Genomic DNA, 22,083 nt, shown 5'->3' on the forward strand with positions numbered 1-22,083 from the left:
TTCTTCAGCTGAACCTGCTCTGAATGGATAATGATGACTGGCAGCACGCCACGATGAGAACTGCCCCAGGCAAGTGTTAGTTTCTAGACTTGTGTTTATTGTTTGTAAAACACTTGAGTCGCTGAAAACAACATACGCCTTGTCAAACATGTACTTGTGGTGTGGTGTTCATCTATGAAAACAACCACGTCAGAAAAAGTTTCTTTATATTTATGAGTAAAACACCCCTTCATTTTCCCACAGAGGAGTGAATATTTCAACACGTTGCACAGTGATTAAATTTTATTAAGATATCTTACTATTAAACATGAATGCAGCACTCAGATGTGCATTCATAGGAATGTTTACATATAAAAATATGATAAATATTTGATCAGAAAATGTGCAGTGGAGATTTTGAATAACACAGTATTACACTTTTTGATTTCCACCTTTACACACAAAAACAAATATTTGTAGGATACATGGAAGTGCTTTCCATTTCAACGCTCAGAAAAAAGAAAAAAAAACCTTCATATTTCTGTGCATGTTTTTGCAACATTCTAGGTCATGAATTTAATGGATTGATAAACTGCTCTAACTTTCCACTTATGGTCCATTTTCTTTGTTTTAACCAGAAAACAAGCTATAATATTAAATTTCATATTATAATTTGTTTTTATACATTTGTGTAAAGTAATTTAGATTAAATCATACATTCCTTTTTGCACTTGAGGTATCAGATAATACAGTAAATTAATTTAGCTCAGCAAAAATATGCTCATATATGTAATCTATCAAAATCTCCTATCTTACATCCTCATTAATATATGCTAACTTTAATTAATTCATAACATAGATATATTTTTCTTATTTAATAATAAATCCTAAGGCTCTCCAAATATGTCACCTTAATGACATGTAATTAAATTGAGATAAAATGATATGTAGATTTAAGTATAATCATCATCTTAATTATAATCTGAAAATCCTCTCACTGATACGATATGCTCCATTAGTACTTCAAACATTCACTAATTGTTTTTGTAGTTTTTCCTCCCACATATTCAATAAAAATGAGACACCATGATCAGTACAATAATAATAAATATTTAAAAAATAAAAATCACATGACGTTTAAAAGCAATTGCATTTAAGAAAATATTTCTTTTTTTATATATATATTTAAACACTACATTTTTAGACATTTGAATATTCAACAAAATCAAATGAAAAATAGGATTTCAAATAGATATTATCAAGGGTTTTGATTAGTGTTGGGATCTTCCACATTTAGATGCCAATTACATTTCTAAATAAGAACATATTGTGTAGATGATAATGTAAACAAGGAACTCAAGTTCAAACATATATCATTTTGTGCAAATATTAGGATGTAAATACAGGGACTCAAAATATGTCCATATTTGGTATAACAAAATGCAAACAATAAAAACATTTGAATCACAAAAGATGCATCGTTACGCTGCACTCAATCGCTTTGAATAACTTGCGAATTTTAAGAAAGACACAGTGCTCGTCTCATTGCGAAAACTCAACAATTAAACTTGAAAATAGCAAGTATAATCCTTTTATACTCTTTTCGAAAGTTGTGGTTTAGCACTCCATATATAACGCCATTGAGGCAGCTGTTGAAGTACGCCATGAAGTAGCTGGCTGTGAAGAGCCACTCGGGTATGGCTTGACCCAGTCTGGGGTGGATCGCCACCGCCAGGCCTATGAAGTTCAGCGGAGCCCAGCAAACGGCGAACAACACAAACACCACAAACATGGTGAGAAAGTTCCGGAAGTCATGAGGCTTGATCTTGGGCCGACTGTCGGGCTTGACCCGTCTGCGCACCTGTATGACGAGGATCCAGATGCGCAGGTAGCAGTACGTGACGATGCCGATGGGCAGAATGAAGTGCACCACCACCACCGTGATGGTGTAGAGCGAGCTCACAGATTGGGCGAAGGTGCAAGAGTAGACACGCGGGTCGTACTGCAGAGACTCTACAAACCAGTTTGGGACGATGGCCAGGATAGTCAGCACCCAGACTAGTATGACATAGCATACTGTGTTCTTGTTGGAGAAGAGCTTGTCGTACTTAAGGCTGTGGCAGATGTAACAGTAGCGGTTGATGGCGATGCCTGTGATGTTGAAAATAGAGCCGATCACACTGAGCCCCATGAGGAAGCCGCTGATTTGACAGTGAATATCACCAGCGATCCAGCTGTCATGGAAGATGGCGGTCAGGACGAGCGGGTAGGGGTAGATGGCCACGACCAGATCCGCTACTGCCAAACTCACCACAAAGGCATTACCTGAAAGGACAAGAGAGTAAAAGATCAGTGAAAGCACAGAGTTAAGATGTGTTGTTTGTCCAGGTTGTCTAGCTATATCCAGTTGCTTTGTAGATTCCATATCAATTCTTACAATGTGATTCATACGGAAATGTATGATTTTTAGAAAAAGAAAAAAAAAGCATGAAAGTTCATTTCGAAATTCTAAATATTTCCTGAAGTTGTAAACAGAACAAAAAATGCAATTCACAAAGTTTAATTCAACGTTACTTGCTGTTTCTTTGTAATTAATTGTGAAATTTGCTACCAATTTCTGAATGAAAATGCTGCTTGTTGCAAAAAAAAAAAAAAAACCTTTTTGAAACTATTTTTTTAAGTAAAAAAAATAAAATAAAATAAAAAATAAAACTAAAAAGGAAATGTTTAATTTGACCATTTTTATGTTACATTCATTCATTCTCCAAACTGCTTGTCCTCTGTGGATATAATGTGATATGTGATGTGCAGTGCTGGGTAGATTACTTGTAGTCCATTACTGATTACAAATTACATGACAAAAATTGGAGTTAGTACATACATACAACATATTGATTTGAAAAAAAAAAGAATTGGGGAGAATCAGTAATGAAAATTATGAAAAATTGACTGCCATTGAGTGAATAATATATGTAACCCATAAAAAAGTAACTGTATTCTGATTATGAGCATTTTAAAATGCAATATAATCTAACTACATGTGCTTTTGGAATCTGACAATCTGATCCTGATTACATCAGTCGGGTTATTACCCAGCACTGGTGATGTGTAATTTTAAAACATTAGTCTCATGATTAAAAATAAATATACCATAAAATTATTTCTATTATTTCTATAATGTCATGACAGTAGAAGCTACTGTAAAGCTGCTTTGACACAATCTGTATTGTAAAAAGTGCTACAGTATATAAATAATGGTGACTTGACTTGACTTGATTAGAAGAATGCGAGATTTATCAGTTTCATATGTACTGTTTTTTTGTTTTGTTTTTTGTTTTGAAATATTTTGTAGTATTTTGAAGTATCGTAGCATGATCGTGTGAAAACTTGTAATCATACAAATCACCTCGATTAGCAGTTAACAGTCTTAAACCGGCTGGTAAAGTCTCTTATCAGCCTCTGTGGTGTCCGATTATTATTCTTTACTTAAACATAAATGCCAGCAACATATCTGTGTGATAAACCCAAAACAAACAGGGGTGCTTAATATGAGTCACAAACCTCATGTGCTGTAAATATCAATATCAAACTGTGAGTAGACAAATCCAGGAGGTTCAAAGCAGTGACCTACACGGTGTAATTGGATCCTGTAATGTTTGAGCAATGTCTTCATACTCCTCTCTCACGTAACTCATGTAGCTCAAGATCACACACATAATAAGACCAATGCCTGGCCTTTCTTCTTTAATGAAAGGATTTGCTAGTTCTGTGTAACTACATCAATGCGATTATCAATTATAATAAAACAATGAAATCAGGTCCGTGCCTGTGGAGCGCTTTGAACACGAGGTTTTTACATTTAGTGCATCTGTGGGATCTCTTAACTGGGCTGACTTTCATAATAGAATTCAGATTTACGCCAACACACTAATGAAATTGTTTTTTCTATTTAAATTTCACTTTTCAACTCTCCAGGTACCAGATGCTCCATTCAACAAGTGCTGTATTGACTTGTGCATCCACTTCTGTATTGACTTGTGCATCCACTTCTGTGACTGAAGTCAATTAATTGAATTCTTTGAATTACTGAGCACATGCTTCACATCCAGCTATGTTAATCCATCACATGTCGGCCAGGCTTGTACTACGTAAACAACACATTTATTGCAAATGATTTTCACCATCCTCTAGCAAAAGTATTAGGAGTGTGGGATGCTGGACCCATCATAATTTGGACACAGAGATTGTTTAATTAAAACAAACTCTGGTGCGACTGCTTTGTTAGTGCAATTCATTTGAATAAGTGTGAACTCTGCCATCTGAACCTGCGCTCAAAAGCAGACCAAGATGCCTTAAAAGGCGGGCCTTTCAAAATATGAATGCAACATAGACCAAAGACATCTAAACGAACCAAAAACAGGATGTAATGTCACTAGATGTCCCTAAAATGGACTGAATGCTCAAACACACCTGGAATTCCTGCCACTGTTTTGACTCTAGTCCTTAACACATTTATTAAGTTCTTTGTGAGTTATGAACTGGTAAAAATACCTCCATATGTAATTAGTGCATTTAGCGCAGCGCACAGCAGTTCTGGATGTTCGGCAAGTTTCTTCTCAAAATATAAGGCATAAATCTGTCCAATCAGGTTGTGACCATATCCATATGCCTTTAGTTTTGTATCTTTAGGTTCGGTGTTAACTCTTACCCTGCCAGGATTTTCTGGCGTTCCGTATTTTCACTGTTATACAATAGGGGGTGCTATTACGCATCTTCTGAATGATTACTTAATTTCTGGATCAAAACCTGTTAAAGAAGAATCAGAAACAAGCGATCTCATATGTAAGCAGATGCATATGTGAAATAACGCAATCATCAAACAACCCGATCTCACGGTAATTCGTGCCTTTTGGCCAAGGTGGCTAATTTGTACGAATTCGTAACTTGTACAAATGTGAAATATCATATGTTTTTTACGAGGTGGCAAATTCGTAGGAATTCGTACGAAGGACCACACATAACCCCGTCCTTAAACTTAGCCGTCACAGAAATTGTACAAAATCATATGAGTGAGGTCGTTAGCGTTGTCAAACATTAAACAGCATATAAATCAAGACTGCCAAATGTTAGCGAATGAAATGTCGAGCCAAGAAGTTGAAAACGTGATTTTCTCAGCTTTTTATTCAAAATGTTTTTCATGAAACAAACCCACATTCAAGTATTGCTAAAAATAAAAATTAATACATGACACTATTAGATTTTTTTTTTTTTTTTTAAAGCAGAGGCTCTGTTCTTTCTTTTGACAAATTGCATGTTCAGATATTCATGCAACAAAATATTCTGGGGGCCATGAAATTTTTGTGATCAAGTGGCAACTTTTTTTTTTTTTTGGGAAAAGGGTTAAAAAGTGTGAATGCTAAGCGAACCAGGACTAAGTGCATCACTTTCTTTTTTGGTCTATACCAAAACAGCCAAGATAACTGAACAACAAGTGTAAACCAGGGTTGCCAAGTCTGCGTTTTTCCCGTGGAATCAAGCTACTTTTATACTGTTGCCACTGGTTGTTGTTTTTTTCAGCCCGTGGGTTAAAAAGAAAATTCCCTGATCTCCCAGAACGTGATTTCAACTGAAGACGACCCCCGGGACATGACTTTGGAGCAATTTTGATAGCCAATTTCCCCCATAATGCGATATCTGCCTTATCTTCTTCTTGTCAATTCAATCACCAACAAATCAACGAACGAATGCCGTAATTGTTACTTTATTTGTCACCACTGCGTTTCATGAGTATCAGCTCAGGGACTCAATGAAAATGGTCTGTTTGGGTGAAGCAAAGAACATGTTAATGGCTTTCTCTGATTGACTATTCAGACCCAGTCATGTGGAGAAGGGTAACAAATATGACACATGATATGAAGACACGACGACGAACTGTAGTTGTAGTTTTGCAGGATTATTGTTTTACTCTGTTGCACAGGTAGCACTGCACAATTAATTCACAGATCACCTGGTCTTGCTTGACAGATATCCGTGATGACAGGACACATGTAAATTCATGCCTACAGGCTGTCATTTTGAAATAAGCTCACAGCGCTGTTCTGGGAGTTCAGATAGGTGATCAAAGCAGACTCTTTTACTGATGGACGTGTGTGAATTTTGATGGACTAGATTGTTCTTCATGTGAATTCTGGTGTCATGGAGGTACTAGAATAGAGGTCAACAATACTGATGAATTCATATGCTATAAATTAATTTGCTGTCTATTGATGAATGTGATGGAAATGGGACTCAAATTGAATTTGGCACTTGTGCATCCACCAGTCTGAAGTGTCAGGACCTGTGATGGAATAAATCATCACATTTAAAATCTCTTTGATCCAGATCCACTATCTGTAATGGATCTGCCCTCACTGAGCATCAAGTGATGAGATAAGTAGAGCTTCAGCTATAAGTGTTTACAATGAAAACACATTTAAATACCAACATACAATGCCTGATAGACAGCATGGTCACTTATACCATTTTCTATAGCAAAATGGTTTTTGACCTTTACAGCAAAGCTGAAAACAAGGTAACTTTAGAACAAGGTAAATTTAGAAGCAACATTGCATAAGGTATTAAGACTTGTTTTCAGAATATATATCTTAAATTACTGTAAGTTGTTGTCAGCTTAAAATTGTTTTTTTTTTTAGCTTAAATCTAACAACATTTAGAAGAAAGAAAAACACTTGCCAATGAGGCAAGAAAAATACATTTTATTCAACCTTTTTTCCTATCACTGAATTACAAAAAAAATAAATAATAATAATAATAAAGTAATTGGGACTTAACTCTGACGAAAAAAAGAATTGTGAGATATAAACACAGAATTCTGACTTTTTTCTTGCAATTCTGACAATTTCGCGCAATTCTTTTTTCTTTTTTTGTTTCCATCACGGAATAAAAAGTAACAAAAATTCTGACTTCTATTCTCAGACTTGCAAGTTTATATTTCACAATTCTAAGTTTATATCTTGCAATTCTGACTTTTTTCCTCTGAATTCAGTTTATATCTCGTAATTCTGCGATTCTCTTTTTTTCCCACCATGGAATAATACATTTTAAAAAATACTTGTTTTCTCACATTTATAAAATTGTATTTATTTATTTATTTATTTATAATTCTGAGAAAATTGTATGAAAAATTTTAAAATATATGAAAGTTCAAGATATAAATGAAAAGGTGAGAACTGCAAGATATAAACTCAGAATTGTGAGATATAAATATAAATGTGAGAAAACAAGTATTTTTAAAATTTTATTATTCCATGGTGGGAAAAAAAGAGAATCGCAATTCTGTGTTTTTTCTTTTTTTTTTCTTTTTTCTTTTTTCTGTTTCCATTTCTATTTATATTATATCTCACAATTCTGAGTTTATATCTTGTAGTTCTTACTTTATCATTTATATCTTGAAATTTCATACGTTTTTCAATTTTTCATACAAGTTTCTCAGAATAAATAAATAAATGAATTAATTAATTAATAGGCAGAATTGTGAGCTTTTTTTTTTTCATGGCTGAAATGGACTTTATCTTATTTATCTTGTGCAATTTTGCCTCTTAAGTAAATTTATTTAGTTTTAAGGATGTTTGAATATTTTTACTGAAAAACATGACGAAAATACTAATGAATAAATAAAATCACACCAAGACAGAAGACCAAATGATGTGTAAATACTGTGCTGGTGTCTCTAAAGCAACCACACTCATCACATGGCAGCAAAACACTGGAGCTCTAATTACTGGAGGTGTCAGGAGTTCATGAACCTGTCTCACTGCCAGCACTGAGTGAGCTCCTGCATTAAAATAGCCTGAATGTCTTCATTTTAAGAGGAAACAACAATTTGTTTAGTATTGTTCTGTATAAGGAGGTATAATCAACAGAATTAAACATCACATATGAGGATATTTGTGTCTGGAACTATTTAGTATCCAAAACACTACACATGTTGCATTAGCCAGATCTGTATGTGTCTGGTTTGCTTGCATATGCAAGCTGTCTCAGTTTCAAGCTCTGTTTGAAACTTTATTTCTCATGCAGAGAAGATCTGAGGCTGAGCTCATTAAGAGAAGTGTACTGTATCTCATTTGTCTTTACATTCTCTCAGTGCTTGTATCTTTTAAAGGTCAATTATTAGTTGGTCAGACAAAATAACTGCACCTTAGAACCACTTAAAGCTTAAATCTCCAAAAGGAAAAGGTTAGGCTGTGTGTGTGTGTTCATGAGATAAGACCAGTGGCCGGAGGACAGATTGAGATGTTGCATCTCAGATTAAAACTGACAATGTTAACAGGGCAGCATGCAGAAGCATTCATACAGCAGCTGCACACCACCATGCTTTTGTCTTTTCAGTATGACACCTGATGGTCTGGAAATCATTGATGAGTCAATTACTGTGTCTGAATCTTAAATAATGAGCTGAGACAGACAGCTAATCAGATAATGGTACTTTAATATCAAGGCTGTAAATGAATACTAGCTACTGTTTGGTCTAAAGAATGGCATCAAACAACACCACTACACCACAGTCTGTTCAAAAAAAAAAAAAGATGTTCACAGGTAAAGTATGTTTTTAAGGTGTTGTTTACAGTCATTTATTAATAATTAAGTTTGTTTGTTTGTTTGTTTTTTGCTTAACAGCAAGACAGTCCAAAACAAAGATGGAAATTGTGATCACTTAAATTGTTGTGTTATTATTATTAATAATAATAATAATAATGATGATGATAACAACAACAACAATAATTGTTCAGCAGGACTATTATTTATATTTGTAGTATTTCTGCGATTATTAATATTATTGTTATTATTATATGAATTATAATAAAACGATTTTAAATATTAATAATAACCTAAATTTAAATTATTATTGATATTGTTAATAATAATAATAAATTGTAAAAATAAAAACATTAAGATACTACTGAACAATTATTTTTTGTAGTAAAATTGTTATCATTATTAATAGTAGTAATAGTAATAATAATAATAATAATAATAATAATAACAACTATTATTATTATTATTATAAAAGAAGATTAAAAGATTAATAATGACCTGCTCAAAAAATGCTGGGGGATAAAAATACAGTATTAATTGATTTGCTGGTCTTACTGGTCAGGATGGTCTGTTTTCTGGTTTTAGGCACTTTTAGTAGCTCAGGTTTAAAGACCATGCATACCAGGTGATAATAGGCTAATAAATATTCATAATGCATATTATTTTACTCTGTCAAAGAACAGAAACAAAAACATTTCAAAAACATTTCAAATCTGTTCTTAATCAGTCACAGTCAGAGATATCAATAACGAGTTACTTCTGAAAACCTTGCCAGTAAAATATACAAATAGATGACTGTCAGCGTGATGAATTATAGAGATGAAGACATTTACCTGCCTTCCTGAGCTTTCTGTTTCTGAAGACCGATACAATGACCAACAGGTTGCCCAGAACATCTACTATAATTGTAGTGATGAGAACACTGGAGAGTAAAGTCACCACCCAGGGGAAAGAGAGGTACTTGCTGTCCCGATTTCCTGTCGAAATGTTCCTCAAAGGGGCGTCTGTTCCCTCCACCATCCTCAATTCATCATCACCGGACAGCGGCGAGGGCTCCGGTCCTCCGCGCATCCAGACACCGCCGCTTCAGCCGTGCGCTCTTACAGCTGCCACAGAGGCATGTAGATGCGATAACAGGCAAAGCAGTACTTAAATCGAAAATCAAAGAAAACTGGTGTCGTTTCAAATAAAATAGCTGCGATTCAAACTCGTTTTTAGACATAAAATCCTGCTGGACAAGCGGAGAGACATTTGTAATCCAGCGTCTCTTTGGTAGATCGTGAGAACTTACGAAGCGCGCTGTGCTTGTCAAGACGCCCATTCATAAATCTGATACAGAAAATATAAAACTGGGGTTCGTTCATTCACTTCTTAATCGTGCAGCCCTCATTCACAATGTTGACTCCAAAAAGCTGTCAGGAAATAAAAGAGTGGATAAACGGCCCCCCAAACTTCTGAAGTTCTCTCAGTAGGCTACCATAGTGAAACGCAGCTGGAGATCCAGAGACCTGTGCCATTTATATCCGCGTATGTGCTCTGACATGCGTTGGCTTTGTGTAAAGCTGGATGCTGATGCTGATGCTGATGCTGAGGATGAGGATGTTCTGGTCATGTGAGTGTACCTGATGGCTCCTGTCTGTTAAAGCGCGCTGTCGTGCTGCCCTAAAAATATCGAAGCACAATGCTGGAAGTCTTAAAAGTATGTATAACATATATTTTAGAGAACACACTTTACAGTAAAAACTTTTATAAGATTGTATTGTTAGTTAAATGCTATGCGTTCTTGCGTTAGAAGAAACCATAGCAACAGTATGCTACGCTGCTTTGCATTGGGATTATTACGGTATAAAAACCATTACGCCTATGGAGAGTAAAGCACAAATTCATGTGTGTGTGTGTGTGTGTGTGTGTGTGTGTGTAATGGGACATTTATTTCTTTCACTTTTGACATTTCAGAAGCATAAAAATCCAATTCAAAAATAATTTCATTCATCACAACAAATATGTAAAACCTTTGCATCTTTTTAAACTGCATTCATATGTGGCTGTCTCACTCGCTCTTCACATCATCCATCATGCCTTTTGTGCACACCTATGTAGTTTACAATGCTTCAGTAGCATTAAAGAAATGTGGCATTCTACATACTTAAGATGATGATTGACCGCTGTAATGATAGTTGTTGAAGAAGGGTTGGACACCAGGTGTGGGTTTATGGCTCATAATAAGCTGTCAGTAATGGCACATTTTCTCCTGATGTATTCCACTACCTCATCATCTGTCAGTCAGCCAGGTCAATAAATATCTTATCCTTTATCTTGTCATTCTTTGCTGGTTTATTGATAAGTTTATGACAGAATACCAAATGTCAAAGCATGTAGAACACGTGCACTCACTTACTACATACAGTATATGATCATGTGTTGAAGATAAAATGTTTAGTTTCATTTCATTCAAAAAAATTTGTTGTTGTTGAGGCAATAATTAAGTATTTAAAATAAGCATGAAATTCATGATCGATATGAACATGTCCAATGTTTTATGCTGCACTGTGAAGCCATATATAACAGACTGAACATCATCTATCAGTTTCCAAACAGACAAATGTGTTAAACCTGAGAGATAAGAATGAATTGCCTAATGTATGGTCATATATATATATATATATATATATATATAGAATGACAGAAACACATATATTTGTATTTGCACGTGAGTTGTGGTCGCATGATGTTCACAGTATTTTCCCCATAGTCGATTGCTTCTACTCTCCCTTCTTCTGAAACTGCACTACAGAAGCACTAATCTGAGTACACAAACACTGCTGCCCTCCATCTGTTGACCCGGAAATGACTAGGGGTCATATTAATAACCAGCCTTTTTTGTTTGCGGAGTATGATGATGAATGCAAAGCAGTTTGCATTGCGCTCCAGCCACCGTATTTAACAATCCAGATGTGAGCGAGTGTACCCACATGCTACGTGAGAGTATCAAAGCCAGAGTTACACGGAGCTCACTTGTATCCTGTTAAAATTATGACTCGTGCTGCTGTGTTTCAGTATGTGCGAGGTGAATGGTTTTTAACTTGACTGGCATCTGAATAACGCTCAGTAGCAGTGCTGATTATAGAGGTTTGGGACAAGGTTTCTATGAGGTGACCCTTTTATGCTGATGAGTCAACTATGTGTGCATCTAAGCTTGTAAGTTGTAAACAGCTGCACAGTGGGACACAGTTGACATAAAACAATACAGTTTATTTGACATAAAACAGGGTGATTGTATGCCCTGTTTAGGGCAAATGATTAAGATTTAAAAGGAAAAGTAGCACCACATGATGGACTGGAGATTGTGGGACCTAAACTAATTTATGGTTTTATACATCAAAGAAAAAAAAAAAACATGCATCACAATGAATTGTATTTTATGATAAAAAGAACATGCAAATGAATACACTAGTACTCAAGTGGGGTACATCTATGCATGTTAACCATGTGGCATGAAAGCTGACTACCATTTAAAGCAAAATACGCAGTACCGTTTCAAGAGGGCATCCAAAATCCTGTAGGAATGTAGGCATGACCCAAAAATGAGTTAATGTCTCACTGACTCCAGTCCACCCTGATACACTGGTGCTACTTGCCCTTTAAAATCTTCAGCATGTGCCCTAAATCACATGATTTGCTAGAAGTGACATCATTTCTTTTGAGGGAAAGCAATTCCGAACACAAAGTGAGTCATAAGTGAGTCATAAACTTTTCTCTCATTTCCTCAGTTTTAGAAGGCTTACCTAAAATTGTGCAAAACATAAGATGTCCACCCTGTTGTGTTGATAGATTTTATATCTATTAAAATTCCTCATAAATGTTAATCTTCTGCTAGCATGCTGTTGTTTCCTAATGAGTTTCATTGACTTAAAACCTCCATTCCGTTAAGGTCCAATGAAAAAAAAAAGATGGTGTAACAGGGTGGACAATTTTCCTGTAGCCTATCATGTGAAATATCTGGTCAGCATTTTTAGGCTGAGCTTGAGGTGTGTGTCGTTCTCCTTCTGATAACACTAAAAAATTAATTGAATAATTGAAATTATTATTTTTTTTATCACAAACCTGCCCACTCCAAAATCCACCAAGCTTTCGCAGCATCTAATCGAGGACATTAATATTAAAGAGTTGGAGTGTGAATAGTCGGTACTGTTTAACAAACGACATTCTAAACAGTTACATCCTACGCTTCAGATGTCATGTGTATGAGTTCAAGATGAGTTACGGCACTCAGTGCTGTTATGAGTTGACAGTCTCAAGGGTCCTCAGCCTCAAGGGTCCTCAGCTGTGGGGCTATTTGAGATTCTTGTGCTTCAGGACAGGGGATGTATACTGTACATTATGGGACTGCTCCACTTTCACTCGTGCATAGATCTTGGGGAATAGCTGAGTTACAGTAATTGTGGCGAAGCCCCCGGCGAGCTGAGTCAGAGCTCCTCTGAGTGTTGCCGCTCTGATTCACGACCTCGATCGCTTATGTTCTTCCATTACTCTAATCGCTTTTATTCTGCATCTGAAAGCTAATGAGTCTCCCTCATCCATTGCTTAATTCATTCAGAGACGTCTGGAATGGAAACAACTGTTAGACGCACTATACAAAAAGCACTAAAAAACAGTTCTGATGATAGTGTCCCCAAATGTAGCATTAAGACAGATACTTGGGCTTGAAGAAAATAATTCAGATGTTACCACATTAAGCACATTTATATATATTGTAGCATATACAGTAAGATTTTTAAAAGTTTTTAAAGTCTCTTGCTGACCAATGCTGCATTTATTTGACAAATATACAGTAAAAACAGATATTACAATTTAACATAACTGCTTTGTATTTGAATATATATAATTTTTTTTTAAGTATTCCCAGGAGAGAAAAAAAAGTGCACTTCCATATGTATTTAATCATTAAAATGATTCTTTAGTTCTTAAGATAAACTTAAGATCATCTTAGTGTGCTCAACTGAACTAAAATGTGCTTTTACTATCTCTGTATTTAAAAAAATGTATTAAGTTACCACTTGTAGTACACTTGAACCCATCTTTCATACACTAGTACGCTCAAGTGTACTACAAGTGGTAACTGTAAACACTGTAAAAAATTGTTTCAAATTAAAATAATTTGTTACCCAGCTGCCTTACAGTTTTTTGTTTAGTCAGCTAAAATACCTAACTTTTTTTGAGTTGACTAAACTTAAAATGTTCAGTCAACTTAAAATAATTTATCATGCTGATTTAACATTTTAAGTTGACTTAAATTCTTTAAAGCACATTTTAGTTCATATTCATGGAGTCCCAAAATAGCACAGTTGAGTACACTTAGATGATCTTAAGTTTATCTTAAGTACTAAAGAATCATTTTTAGTATATTAAGTACAAAATTAGTGTGTGAAAATAGAGCACTTGTATGGAAGTGCATTTTTTCACCTAGGTTATTCCTGCGGTGACAATTACTCTTCAGTGTCACATGATCCTTCAGAAATCATTCTGATATGCTGATGTTCTGCTCAAACATTTACTATTTTCAATGTTGAAATCAGCTGTACTGCTTAACATTTTCTGGAAGCCATGACCTTTCTTTAATGATTCTTTGTTTAAAAGAACAGCCTTTATTTGAAAAACAACGTTATTATATTATAAAGACACATTATGTCTTTACTGTCACTCTTGACCAATGCATTCTTGCTGAATTAAAAAAAAATAAAAATAAAAAAATGACTTTTTTTACTATTGAATATTTGAGTCTACAAGATTATAATTAATACAACACAGTACATTCTGTATATTAAACATAATTTTATTTTATATATTTCATAGTATTTTTTACATAGATGGGAAATGGCAAAGACAACACAGATTCTCTCACAGAGGAACTTATTTAAAACATGGGTGTCATCCCACATTGAATTTTCAAAATACAAAAAATTACATTCGCACTTTCCACCCACTGCACAAACATACGGCGGATCACAACAAATACTTGCCACAGCTGCCAATAATATATACATCAACACTGTACTATGTCATATGAAACACTATAGACTACAGTCAATGAGGGAAGGGAGTACATGCAATATCATTTGATGACACATGCAGCAGTCCGCTAAACTTGTCTCCAAAGCCAGTCGCATTCAGGTCATCTTTGCATCCAATAAAATGTACTCTGTTGGAAATCCCTATTCATAACAAAAAACACTGAATCCTAAAGATGACATCAATGTTATGAATACAGTTCAAAGACAGAAGCACTTTAGAATATAAAATGCAGCTGTTTGTGATGTTCACACACACATACAGTATACATGATTCTTCAATCAGTTTAGTTTCTTTCATACTTTGGCAGTATCTGTGATCATTTTAATGATTAGTAAGCATTATGACAGTTTGTCAAGAAGCATAATTGAGCCATAAAAAGCTGCACAGAATTTTTTTTATGGCTTAAGTTTGATTACCTTTGATCACTGAAAACTTCTAAAACTGTGTAACGTCTGCAGCATGAGAAGATAAAGCCAGAGTTCACATTTCAAATTACTATTCACCAAGCGCAGCGATTCAGACTTAAAGGAATAGTTCATACAAAAATTTGCTGAACATGTATTCACCCCCAGGCCATTCAAGATGTAAATGAGTTTGTTTCTTCATTAGAACAGATTTGGAGATGTTTAGTATTAGATCACTTGCTCACCAATGTGAAAAAGTCCATGCCATATGGTGAGAGGACAACATGAAATGGACTTCTCCATTTAAGGAAAACATTATTATGCACTCATATTTTGGACAGAAGCAACAGTTTGTAGTTAAAATGCCTTAATGATGGATTTGTTTCAAACAAGCATCTATTCACTTCACAAGATGTTAACTGATGGACTGGAGTGGTGTGGATTATTGGGATTATTGTGTTTGGGCACTCATTTGGACGGCACCCCATACCAAGTGATGTAATGCTAAATTTAAAAAAAATGTATTCCCATAAAAAATAAAAATAAATAAGTAAAAAAACTACAGGCCTGAGTGTGAGTAAATGTTTAGCAAATTTTTTAAACAGTCAAAAAGTAAACTTCCCAACAACCAATGACACATCAACTTACCATGGACCTATACTTGATATTTCATTAACATACATCTTATATTTCACATTGTGTACCAATTTTTTGATACAGCAGGGAACCAGCCTCTGCTTCAGTCGCATGTACAAGTCAATGTAACCTCTATACTTTCGTTGAAGTGAAATGTGCCGTTGCTAAAAATGTTTACACCATATGGAACGCTTGAAAACGTTTCAAATTTCATTACACGCTGATTTTTGGTGCGCACATATGGGCTCGGAGAACAACACACCTCAGATATGTTTTACAGAAATAATCATCCGCCCTGCAGCTGGTTTCCAATCTGATAATGACATGCGACACTACAATCAGTCATTTAACATGTGCTGAAAATAACAAACTTTTTCCAACCAAACTGGACAGGGTGCGATTGACTCGCTATACCAAATGAGGCCGCATTATCTCTACACACTAATAACATCATTTATAACCACACCGTAGACATTTTAAAGTCATGCAATAATTCCACAGATTATACATTATGGGGAAAGTTGCATTTCACACAAATGTATTTCTTTTCCCTGGAAGTGACTTAATACTGATAGTGCTTCTGTGGCTTTCAGCCGTTGAGCTTCATATGTACGAGATGAGCTTCCCCTCTATAACCCCACTCATACGGGACCTTTGATCCTCCGCAGTCTCTTAGAACATGACCTCCTCGCAGCTGCCGTAGTCACTCTCCATCATATCTGAGCCAGCATAACCGCGAGACGTCCTTCTAGTAGATCCAGGCCGCTTGGAGCCGTCGCCGTCCGCGTACGAAGGCTGTGCCACGCTCAAACGCACGCTGAGCCTCTTATAGCCGCTGGAGACGTTGTCCAGGCTGCGTGTGTGCTGGGTAGGGTAGTAGCTTATGGCAGTGTACTCATTAGGGCACTGAGAGCTGGGCAGCGGCAGACCATCCGGCCCCAAGAAGTCATCTAAATTCTGATTGCTGTAACAAGGGGGTAATGGAGCGCGGCGGTCGGCGCGGTCCAGCGGGAAAGGGAAGCCTCCGAAGCGAGAGTTCCTGCGTGACTCTGTGGAAGCCGTCGAGTAGGTGCTTTCCACAATGTCAAACTGTGGGAACTGTTGAACCGCGGGACGGCCGTAGTAGTCAGGATCAGCTGGATACACTGTGAATGAGAGTTATTATTAGAAATCGTTTATTTCTTGCAACAGGGGGTTGCACAAATTATTTCTGACACTATAGATGAGTTAAGTCTATGTCAACTAGTTGTACCACATGACTTCAGTTGCTCTTGGTCTATACAGGTGTTCTACAAGTAGTGATGCACCAATATTAAAATTATGCTTTCATGTTATGGCTGATAAACACTATTGTTTGAAAGTTTTGGGAAGATTTTTAATGTTTTAAAAGAAGTTTACCAAGGCTGCATTTATTTGATGGAAAATGCAGTAATATTGTGAAAAATTATTACCATTTAAAATATTTGTTTTAACTTGTATTTAGAAGTTTTCAATATGTTTTTAAATATAATTTATTTGTGATGGCAAAGCTGAATTTTCTGCAGTCATTATTATCATCAATAATACAGCTGTGTTGCTTAATATTTTGGTCCATTTTAAAGTGTCCTTGCCAAAGGATACTTTTATTTTCAAAAACAAACAAAAAATATTATTTCCCAAACTTTTGGACAGTAGGGTATTTTTTATTATTATTTACTTATTTATTTTTACTCATCTAATTTTTTTTTAAATGAAAAAAATACTTATAATAAAAAAATAATAAACTACAAGTGAATTAAGGAATCACTACCTTATAAATGTACAGAATGTACAGAATGTACAGAACGATATGGGTACTGATAAATTGTGCATCCCTAATTGCAAGAGCAGGAGAAAATTCCTCAATGGTGTGTGACATTAATTTTATTATTAAACCAATAAAATACCCAATATGTCCAAATATATGAAATTAATAAAGTGTCACTCAGAGTTTTCCCACTATGCGAGTGGGATGTGAATGTTTTGCACTGTTTATGACAGTTTATAGATAAACACTGTCCTGCTGACTATTTCAATTTAGTAAAAATTAGCCATGTTTTAAGTCAAAATTCAAAAAGTAGTCAAATTCTGCGCTGTTTTCGAGTGTTAAGGATGTGCTTATATGTCACAATTTTAAATGTGATAGTTTTTAAGCCATAGCTTTTAAAAAGAGGCACACATGAGAAAGTGCTCAGTGCTGCAGCAAACAGAAGATGTAATTGAATATGACCCACACATGCTTTTCCATTGACCTGCAGGAGCACACGCAGCTATTTGTCCTCCACCGCTCTCGTCTTTTATGATGTGACTAAATTCAAAATGGAGTGAAGTGCCTGCTGAAGCTGGGAAAATAATAAATAAAAACTCGAGTTCTCACCTTCGTAGTCGTGCTCCCAGTTGTTTTTCATAATAGAGTCATTATCAGAGCTGGTCGAGGGTGGAGGAGGTAAATTGGGGGCCACGCTGCAAATCACAGGACCCTGAGGCCTGGACCGAGAGCCCACCTGAGGGCCGAGCTCCCGCTGTTCTCGAGGTTTGAGGGAACGGAAAGGACTGTCCAGATCGCCTACGGAGCCAATCAGGGTGTTGATCTCCATAGGAGAGCTGATCTCGGTTTCTTTCATCATGCTTTTGGGCAACGTTGGGAAGTAGCCGTTGGAATCTTGCACACAGCCAGACTTGTGCTTCTTGCGGCTGACGTAGTGTTTTCGGAAACACACAAAAGCCACGACGAGGAGGACAAGCCCCAATATGCCTGCGCAGATCTCTGCGATTTCCACATAAGGAGGGGAGGTGGTGCGCTCACAGTGGATTGAGTTTCCCGCCATTGAACAGGCGAAGCCAGCGAGGCATGGATTGGGAGTGCATGCATTCTGACATCTGCAAAGAGAAGGAACAATTGACTGAATGTGGGAGAGTGTATGTGGACCACACTGATATAGATATTCTCACACTCAGTCACATGCCATCTTATCAAAATTTAACATTTTCCTCATCCCAAATGTCCAGTGTACCAGATGCATTTCTTTTACATTTTCTTTATGTATGGAATAACAGTTATGTTATCAAGCTATCATCTGGGTGATCAACTCTTTTCATCTTGAGTAATAAAATCAAAAATGCCAGCTACACACCTCTTTCTCCAGGCGTGAAGAGTATTTTCTTGTTTTAATTCATTCCATATTTTTATCTTTGATATCTTTGTGCATTTGATATTATAGAATGCTACAGTTAACTTTCCCTGTCAGCGTTTTTTTTTTTTTTTTTAAGTTGTCAGTCACGGACAGCATTTTTGTCAATATGTCAAAGGTTTTTATCTTTGTGCATTCTTTTTTTTAAATCAACACTTGAATGTGGGTAAGAAAACGAGAGAATAATTCACTCCTCTTCACTGAATAACTTTAGTAACATTAATATACTGTAAATCAGTGTATATTTAATTAATACGGGGAAGACCATGCAGTGTTTTATTTTTACATTTGATTATTGATTCAGTTTCTGTAGAGTAGACTATTATTTTTAGCAGGTTAAATTGTTTTTAATATTTTTCTTTTTTTCTTGTTTTTTGCTGCTATTAACTCATATTAAATAAAAAATAATTTGAAAACACTATAGAAAAAAAAGCTTTAATCTAAACATACAGTCTTAGTTTACATCTTTACATGCATGTTTCCAGTCTCAGAATATACATATAAACAGTGATGCTTTGGTGACCAATACAGTGTTATGCTTTGATGCGCACAGAGACACCCAGAAGGACATCTATTGATTGAAATTCTCACTCCATGACTAATTTGCTCAAGCTTTAGTGTTATATATGAATGAGGACAATCAATAACATTTTAATTTGTTAACTCAAAGGTGCACAGCAAATGGTAAATGCACATAACGCATGTAACCTGTGTGGGTGAGTATGCATTCTCATGCAAATTAATCAGATTTCTCAATGCCTTCACCAAGGAGATAATATGCATGTGTGATTTCAAGAGCTTCGCTGTGTGAGTCTCACCTGTTTCCAGCAATTTGTGCAGAGCAGTTGCAGATGTACCCTTGATTATTTGGCATACACAAACCATTAGCACATGGCTTGGATGCACAAGGATCGTCCGGCAGGATGCCGTTATCACAGCGAGAGCCAGAGTACTGCAATGGACAGCTACAGCGAAACTCTGGAGGACAGATGGAAAAAAATGCATCTTAGAGTAATGGTCAAGATAATAAAGACATTTCCACGGGAACTTCTCTGTGCTGAGATGAAAGTGTAGACTGACACTGGGGTATTGAGAGATCTTTTGATCTCCCTGGCTTTATTTCCATATCTGTGTAGTGCAGCTTAGATACTCCAAAGACATTCCAGCATTTCTGTTTGTTGTCCCTTACCAATTTGTTAAGGGACCTTGTTTAATATTCAAGAATTAATTCTGTACTTCACAGTCTTATAACATGAAACAGATTTTTAAAAAAAGAAAAAAAGGTGAAATATATAAGGGGTGAATACATTTGCACCACTTTAGCACAACTTCAAACCTCCAGCTTAACCAGGTTCTGGTACAGATGACTTCAATTCATTAACATTAGTTAATGCATTTTTAAACTAACAGTAAACATTTTACAGCATTTATTAATCTTGGTTATTTTTTATTTATACAGTAAATATATTATTGTTTACTGTTAACTAATTGTTCATTTTTATATTTGCATAATTTAAACTTTATTGTTGTTCATTTAAACTTTACTGTAAAGTGGTACCAATGAATTCATTTTTTATAATTTTTTATTTATTTTTAATCTTACAAAAATGTTTGTGTACATTTTCTAGTGATCATGGCAGCAGTAATTCATCATATGCTGATTAAATGATGTATAGTTGCATAGTTAAATATATTACAGGCATATAATAATTATTATATATATATTTACATTTACATTTAGTCATTTAGCAGACGCTTTTATCCAAAGCGACTTACAAATGAGGACATTAGATTAATTATAAATTAATCCATATAACATGAAATGTTACAAAAGTAATTTTTTTTTGTAAAGTTAACCGCTATTAATAAAAACAATTAAACTGTATTGTTCATCCTTATGTTAATGATGGTGATGATTTAAATTTATTGTAAAGTGTTATCAATTCATTATTATTACAAATTTTTATTATTTTCATTGCAAACTATTATGTCTACACAATAAAATGCATTTAATTTTGATGTTTTCTAGTGATCACGGCAGCAGTAGTTCATCATATGCTGATTAAATAATGTAGCATTATAATCATCCATATTTCAAAACTCATAGTGTAGACAAGCAAGTTGGGAAACTGCGTTGTGCAAATGGCATTCAGATTTGCTGACCTAGTTTGCATATCTAATTTTAAGAACGGGTAGGTAAAACAGTGAAGACAGTGTGTGCAAATTTAGAGTAGCATTGCTTTCCCACCTCCACTGGGCTCTTCAACACAAGTGCCTCCATTCTCACAAGGATTACTGGCACAGATCTTCACATCCGAGCAGCACTGGTAGATCCCGAAGAGTCTGCCGGTCTGCGGGCCAGTTCCTGTCATCCTCTCCTCTGCTCTCACTGCCTCTCCGTTGAACTGTACGCTCTCCAAACAGCCGGTGAAGCCAAGGCGCTCTGCATCTGCGCTGGGATTGGAGCTGGCCAGCACCAGGGCCCCACCGGACTGACTGAGCCTGCAGGGTTGAGGCAGAACCACCGAGTTGGAGTGGCTGGCATCAATGGTGAGTCTAAGGGTTGTGCCGTTGACCTCCAGAGAGACGTGGTGCCAGCGGCCATCAGCCACAGGGTGGTTGGCCACATGCAGACTGGCAGGGAGCATATTGCCACATCTATATCTGAGCCACAGATCCTTGTCCACCAGCTAAAAAAACAAACACACACGAGTCAATGACAAATAACAGCATTCATGATAAGAACAGGAATAGTTTTTTTTAAAAGTTAGAAATGTACTCTTTGTATTCATGTCTGTTTCATGGGGATTTGAAAAAATTAAACTATAATATTCTGTATAGTGACTATACAAATATCATGTGATGTAACCATTAAAAAAATTGTCTGGCTGCAGTGTAGGTCATAAACCCCGCCATCTCCATGTAAACGAATGGGATCTAAGCCAAACTAAATAATCAAATTACACTTTAAATAAATATTTCCCAACATTTTAGGTCGTTCTTGTCATGTTAATGTATATTCAAGTGTTTGTTTTTTCCTAATAAGCTTGCTTTTAGTTAGTTATTTGATGCTATAAAAATGGTGTGCTGTGTCATGACTCTGTTGAAAAAAAAACAGCTTATGGTGGTTAGGTATGTTTTGAAGCATGGCTGCTGATTTGAGCTGGGTTTAAGCTTCAAAACAT

General features: G+C 35.7%; 2 protein-coding genes across 2 annotated transcripts in view; both read right to left on the reverse strand.

The window, feature by feature from the left end:
- Positions 1-1,264: 1,264 nt before the first annotated feature.
- On the reverse strand, positions 1,265-9,636 carry mtnr1al (melatonin receptor type 1A like). The gene is made up of 2 exons (XM_058798097.1): positions 9,411-9,636; positions 1,265-2,304 (listed from the first exon to the last, which is right to left on the reverse strand). The coding sequence occupies exons 1-2, from the start codon at positions 9,595-9,597 to the stop codon at positions 1,535-1,537; spliced, it is 957 nt and encodes a 318-aa protein (XP_058654080.1). The 5' UTR covers positions 9,598-9,636; the 3' UTR covers positions 1,265-1,534.
- Positions 9,637-14,395: 4,759 nt separating this feature from the next.
- fat2 (FAT atypical cadherin 2) overlaps positions 14,396-22,083 on the reverse strand; it is a 49,571-nt gene continuing 41,883 nt past the window's right edge. Inside the window, 4 exon segments of the mRNA XM_058797914.1 lie at positions 14,396-16,834; positions 18,085-18,587; positions 19,717-19,876; positions 21,147-21,588. Coding sequence (XP_058653897.1) covers positions 16,362-16,834; positions 18,085-18,587; positions 19,717-19,876; positions 21,147-21,588 — 1,578 coding nt within the window. The 3' untranslated portion in view covers positions 14,396-16,361.

This window comes from Onychostoma macrolepis, chromosome 14, assembly GCF_012432095.1.
Source record: "Onychostoma macrolepis isolate SWU-2019 chromosome 14, ASM1243209v1, whole genome shotgun sequence".
In the NCBI taxonomy this organism is placed as follows: domain Eukaryota; kingdom Metazoa; phylum Chordata; class Actinopteri; order Cypriniformes; family Cyprinidae; genus Onychostoma; species Onychostoma macrolepis.